The sequence below is a fragment of the Pygoscelis adeliae genome, unplaced genomic scaffold, assembly GCF_000699105.1.
Source record: "Pygoscelis adeliae isolate BGI_AS28 unplaced genomic scaffold, ASM69910v1 Scaffold402, whole genome shotgun sequence".
Taxonomy (NCBI): domain Eukaryota; kingdom Metazoa; phylum Chordata; class Aves; order Sphenisciformes; family Spheniscidae; genus Pygoscelis; species Pygoscelis adeliae.
Genome location: NW_008824411.1, coordinates 667623 through 673153, shown reverse-complemented (window position 1 = coordinate 673153; position 5531 = coordinate 667623). Strand labels below are relative to the sequence as shown.

The 5531-nt window shown below is 55.6% G+C and overlaps 2 protein-coding genes across 2 annotated transcripts in view; one reads left to right on the top strand and one right to left on the bottom strand.

Annotated features, from left to right (window-relative positions):
• IL23R (interleukin 23 receptor) overlaps positions 1 to 668 on the bottom strand; it is a 14892-nt gene extending 14224 nt beyond the window's left edge. Inside the window, exon 1 of the mRNA XM_009320655.1 lies at positions 611 to 668. Coding sequence (XP_009318930.1) covers positions 611 to 668 — 58 coding nt within the window. The remainder of the gene's footprint in view (positions 1 to 610) is intronic.
• A 563-nt stretch (positions 669 to 1231) lies between these two features.
• The window catches only part of SLC35D1 (solute carrier family 35 (UDP-GlcA/UDP-GalNAc transporter), member D1), a 17832-nt gene continuing 13532 nt past the window's right edge, over positions 1232 to 5531 (top strand). Inside the window, exon 1 of the mRNA XM_009320654.1 lies at positions 1232 to 1279. Coding sequence (XP_009318929.1) covers positions 1232 to 1279 — 48 coding nt within the window. The remainder of the gene's footprint in view (positions 1280 to 5531) is intronic.

Here is a 5531-nt window from a genome sequence, read left to right as displayed (position 1 = left end):
TCCCCCTGGGACAGGGATAAACCAGACTGCCTTCAGCAGCGCCCCGGCACCCAGTGACTCATCCCCTCAGATCGGAAACAGCTAGTTTCACCAATTTTAGGTTTTGCTCTAATGGTTAAATGACTGCAGGGAAATAACCCATAGTCTTGAGAGCTCTGATCCCCTGAGATTAGGGCTGCAGCCCCCGTGCAGAGGCGTGCTGCCCTTCGCTATCAGATGAGAGCTCTGCACCAGCCCCGGCAAACCTGGCTCGCAGCCGGTATCAGGCTCGATCTGGCCTTCCTGGAAAGGGCGCAGCTGCGCTCTGGCTTTTTGTGTGCCGAGGCAGGATCACACTGCTTGTCACAGCTGCTGAAATGCCAGCATGCTTCAATGCAGCTGGATACGGCCCCGGTCCAAGGATGCAAACAGGGAGGAGAGGGTGCCGCAGGGCATGGGAGCCCCCTGCAACGCTAATGAAGTGCTCCCCGCAAAATCCATAGCTGTAGCCCCATAATTTTCCTACTTCCACTCCAAGTCTCTGGCGGGGCCAGGGCATTTGCTCCTGTGGTTAGCGAGGGTGATGCCGTGGTGGCCATGCCAAGCCATGCAGAGCTGTGCTGCCACTTACCTCCACACAGGCAGCAGAGCAGGATGTGGAGCGCCAAAGCCTCGCCGGACCCCACCATGGCCTGGGCTGCAGCTGCTGCACGCGAGTGGCATAGTCTGGGGGGAGGAAAGGTGTGAGTTGTCCCACCAGCCTCACTGCTGCCCGACGCAGCCGGGTCTGCCCTCGCTGCGGGATGTTCAGGGACCACCCTGGAGGTGGCAATGGGGATGCATGGCGAGGGTTTTGCTGGGGATTTAGGGTCAGGTCAGGTCGTGCCAGCAGTGGGAGCACAGGGGGACAAGCCCACAGGCACACAGGACTCAGCATTTTGGGTAACAGGCACCCCATTGGCACAGCCCAGTGTCCAGCCCCAGCGAGCAGCCCCAAGGCCACTTTCCCCGAGCTTCTACTTCCGGTGACATTTCTCTTAGTTTTCATATCTGTGAAATTTCTCCAGTCTATTCCTTATACTTATATGGACGTGTGTGTTCATGCAGTTTTAGGTAACCCACAGGCTGGACAGCCTCACCTCCACCCGTGGGCAGGTGATGGAGCAAACCCTCCTGGAAACCGGCTCCCAGCACACGCAGGAGGACCAGGAGGTGATGTGAGCAGGCAGCGTGGATTTACAGAAGCGAAATCATGCCTGAGCAGCCCGAGAGCCTTCCTCGAAGAGGACTGGCATGGTGGGTGAGGGGAGCACAGGCAACGCTGCTTGTCTTCATCCTGCACCTCTGCTCAGTCCTGGGGAGGCATATCTGGAGCGCTGGGTCCAGGGCTGGGCTCCCCAGGACAGGAGAGACATGGATGGACTGGAGTGAGTCCAGCAAATGCCACAAAGACACCTGAGGGTCTGGAGCACCCGAGATGTGAGGAAGGGCTGGGAGAGCTGGGTCTGTTCAGCCTGGAGAGGAGAGGGCTCAGGGGGGTCTGATGTCTGATGGGGGAGTAGAGATGAGGGAGCCAGACTCCTCTCAGCGCTGGCCAGGGACAGGACAGGAGGCAATGGGCTCCCATTGAAAACCAGGAAATTCCAGTTAAACATAAGAAAAAGGACTTTAAGGGTGACCACGCATGGGGCCAGCTGCCCTGAGGGGTTGCCCTGCGGTCTCCATCCCTGCAGATGCTCAGACCTGACCAGACATGGTTTTATGGGACAGAAACTTCCCCTCTTTCCGTAACGTCTTTCCCACCCTCTTGCTGTGGTGGGTCCTGCCCGAGCCAAGCAATGGCTCTTCCTGGCAGCACTCCCCCTCGAGACAGTCTCAAAATCCCAGGCAAGGGCTTCCCCCTCTCTCCAAGGAGCCACACTTATGTCCACATCCCACAGTCTTGCCTGAATTTTTCCCTGCTCACTTTGCCTTCCTCCCCACCCTCTTTGGATTCACCCACCCCAGGCCAACCCCCCATCCAGAGGGGAAGCCCAGCCTCGCCAGCCCCACGAGGCTCAGAGTACGGGGTACAGGGCTGGGACAGATTTGCAGCAGCCAAGGCACAGACTGGCGGAGCGCAAGGAAATGCAGCTCCTGGGGGGGGATTGCTCTTTTCCAAGAGAGACATCCACCTGGGAGCAGCTTGCACGGCACAGCCGAGCCCCCCTGAAGGCTGGGGTGATGCTGCAGTGGGCTCAGGGCTGGGTGGTGGGCAGATCATTACCATAGCCTCACACCCCGTTCACGTGCATAGTGCTGAAAACTGAGCAAAGCCCCACACCTCCATAGTTTTCTTTTTAAGCCAGCCATAATTAAAATAACCCTATACAAAATCTGACGTTAGAAATGGCAAGTTTTCCCTTGAGGGACACGCTGAACCAGAGTCCATTGTAAAAGCTTCAAAATGACGTTGTTCAACCCAAACCAGGGCACTAGCTACAGCTAATGCTTTTGTATTTCTCCTGCTGTGTGCACTGACCTCGTTTGTTTTAAGGGCTGTTCAAGTATTCATAATGAGTGAGTCAAATTTCAAGTGCCTTCCTATTACCTGACCCACTAAGAGAACTTGAAGGCCTCCCAGTTGCCTGCAAACCTTCCGCAAGTTAGAACAAATGGAAAAAAAACCCTCATGGTCTATGAAAAGAGCTGAAAATACAATAAAACTGCCTGGCTGCCAGCTCTAAGACAAAATCACAGGCTCTGCCTCCTCCAGGGATCACTCACATTCACATTTTTATTCCAATTTACAAGCATTTGCAAACTCCAAAGCCAGAATGAACAAGACCGTTCCCCTTGTCGAGAGATACTGTTCTTTGATCTCATCTCTATTAAAAAGTGTCCTTGTACGTTAGTGCTAAAGAAATGCGAAGCAAATGAAGAAGAAGGAAAAAGCTGTCCCGGTTGTGCAAGCCCAAACCATGCGAAATCTTTACCAGCAACGTGTGTCAGAATTGGCTAACGCATATAAGCAGCAGCCGAGAAACACGAGCTGGGATTTTTTGGCTTTAAATCCCGGTGGTAGCGGGCTGGAAGCTGGGCAGAGTGGGGGGGTCCTTACCTTGCCAGTCCTCAGGACATGTGCTGCCAGGCCCCTCTGCCTGCTGCTGTGACCGAGGCTGCTGAGCGCAGCGAGAAGTATCAGCAACTGTCAGCAAGCCTGACCTAGATAGCTGTGACGAGAAAAACTGAGAGTTTCCAGTCTGAGTCAGTCCATGGGAAAACCCAGCATCCCTTAAAGGAACAGCCTCGGGGAGGGGTTGTCTTTTCAGTCTTTAAGTTGTTATAGAATTTGGAGTCACGCTGGCAAATTCAAGTCCATCCCAAATGGATTTTTATGTTTGCGTGGCTTCATGCAAGGCAACAGGAACCCAGTGGAGGGGTCCTGGGGAGCCAGGCTGAGCTCTGTCAGCAAAAGAACATTTTTCTACTAACCCCAGAAGCCTACAATGAAAAACTCCTTAAGGACTGAGGTTGTTTTCACTGGCAGCAAGTGTCACCCCCTCTACTTGTGCCAATCCCCAGCTGATCAAGGATGCTACGAGCTGAGGACCCCCGGGGCGGGGGGCAGAAGGGGCCAAGGCTCCAGGGTTCTCCATCCTGCCGGCTCCCGCAGCAGCTCCCAAACCCACCCCCGCTGCAGAGCGCGTGGCTTCCTTTTTCATGTCGGTTGAAGAGTTAACCTCAATAACAGTGTTAACCTCATTAGACGCTGCAACCACAGGAAATACCGCACTGCTCGCCTGCCTCTGCCCTCCCAAGAAAACGTTAAGGAACATAATTTCCAACCCCCCCGGGGCAAAGCAGACCCTCCCTCTGCCAGCAAGCCCCCGCTGCTCTGGGTTTTGACTGATCCATGGGATTTTTTTGTGAAAGTGAAGGGTGGGTGAAAGCAAGAGCATCAGCCTGGGGGGGAAGCCTTGCTGTGTGCTGAGACTGTAACATGTAGTTATACTAACATATATAATGCATCTATATGTATAGTTATACACACACCAAGCAAGATCGGGAGGGTTTCGGTGAGAATTTTAGTTTCAGCGTGTTACGGGTGTCTTTAATGCATTAGGTAACGAAAATATTTATATTAAGCCATCGAAAACCATTTTTAGGAGGCAGAGGGGGGTCTTGCCTTGCGGGTGGGCTTTGCTGTAGCTCAGGAGTCCTGACATGGAGGGGAGCAAGCCGAGGAGGGTCCCAGGGGAATCCCAGCCCCCTCTGCAGGGCTGCTGGGGCCAGGGAGTCGTCTGCCTGCGGTGACATAGCTGGGCTGAGCAAGAAATGCTGGGTGGGACCCGCTGCAGGGCACACATCTGGGGCTGGGGCTGCACATCTGGGGCTGGGCAGCACTGCGGGGGTGCACATCTGGGGCTGGGGCAGCACCATGGGCCTTCACATTTGGGATGGGGCAGCATTGCAAGTGTGCACGTCTGGAGCAAGGCCCTCGCATCTGGATCTGGGGTGGCACTGTGGGTGTGCACATCTGGAGCTGGGACAGCATCAAGGGCAAGCACATCTGGACCCAGGCAGCACATGTGGAGCTGGCACAGCCCATCTGGGGCCAGCACAGTGCACCTGGGTGTGGTGCAGTGTGCCTCCAGACATGGTGCATTGTGGCTGCTCCCCAGCACCCAGCCAGCAGCAGCACCTTCCTGGGATGGGTGTTGCAGGCCCTCTGAGCTGCTGGTTCCCATATTTCCCAGTTTGGTTTGTTCATATCCACCATCAGCCTTTTCTGCTGCCAGTTAAACTCGTGTCTTCTCATCTCTTCCTGAGTGGCCACAGCAAGCTGTGGCTCAGTGCCCGGAGACAGCCAGCCCTTGGGCAGGAGGGGAGCAGCATGAGTGCTCACGCCTGGCTCTTTCCCATGGCTTGCTATTCCCTGTGCTCACAAAACCCAGTTGCTTCAGCCTTCCTCTGAGGCAGGTTACACTGCCTGAGCTTTCCAAACCCCATCCTCCCTGTTGCTCCCTTCAGGGCTCTTTGTGATTTGCTTAGATCTTCCTTACAGCCTGATGTCCAAAGGTGATTTTGCTGCCATAGAGGGAGTCCTTCCAGAGACTGGCATTGCATGGCGTGGCATGGCTCAGTATGGCATGGCATGGCATGGCACAGCATGGCATGGCAATGGCACAGCACGGCAGGCTTCTCCCAGTGTGTCCCAGGATGGTGCCTTCGGCACTCAGTGCCTGTTTCCCTTGGGACCCACGGTGCTCCCCAGCCTTTTTCCAGCTGAACACCTGCCTGGCCGATTATTCCCATGGCACGTTCACTGTGTCCAGCCCAGGGCTGGGGTCAGTTACCCCCTTCCCTGCCAGTGGTTTCTCCTGACCCCCAATCTGCCTTGATCGCATCGAGCTCTTGTGCGCTTCGTCCCCCGGCAGCACCCATATGTTGGGGGGCACGCGCTAGCCCTGAATTCAAGGGGCCAAGAACGTGCATGGGGGACCGCAGGGGCTACCTCGCTCCCGCCTCCCCTCTAACATGACTTTTCCGAGCTGTACGGCCGCCCCTGG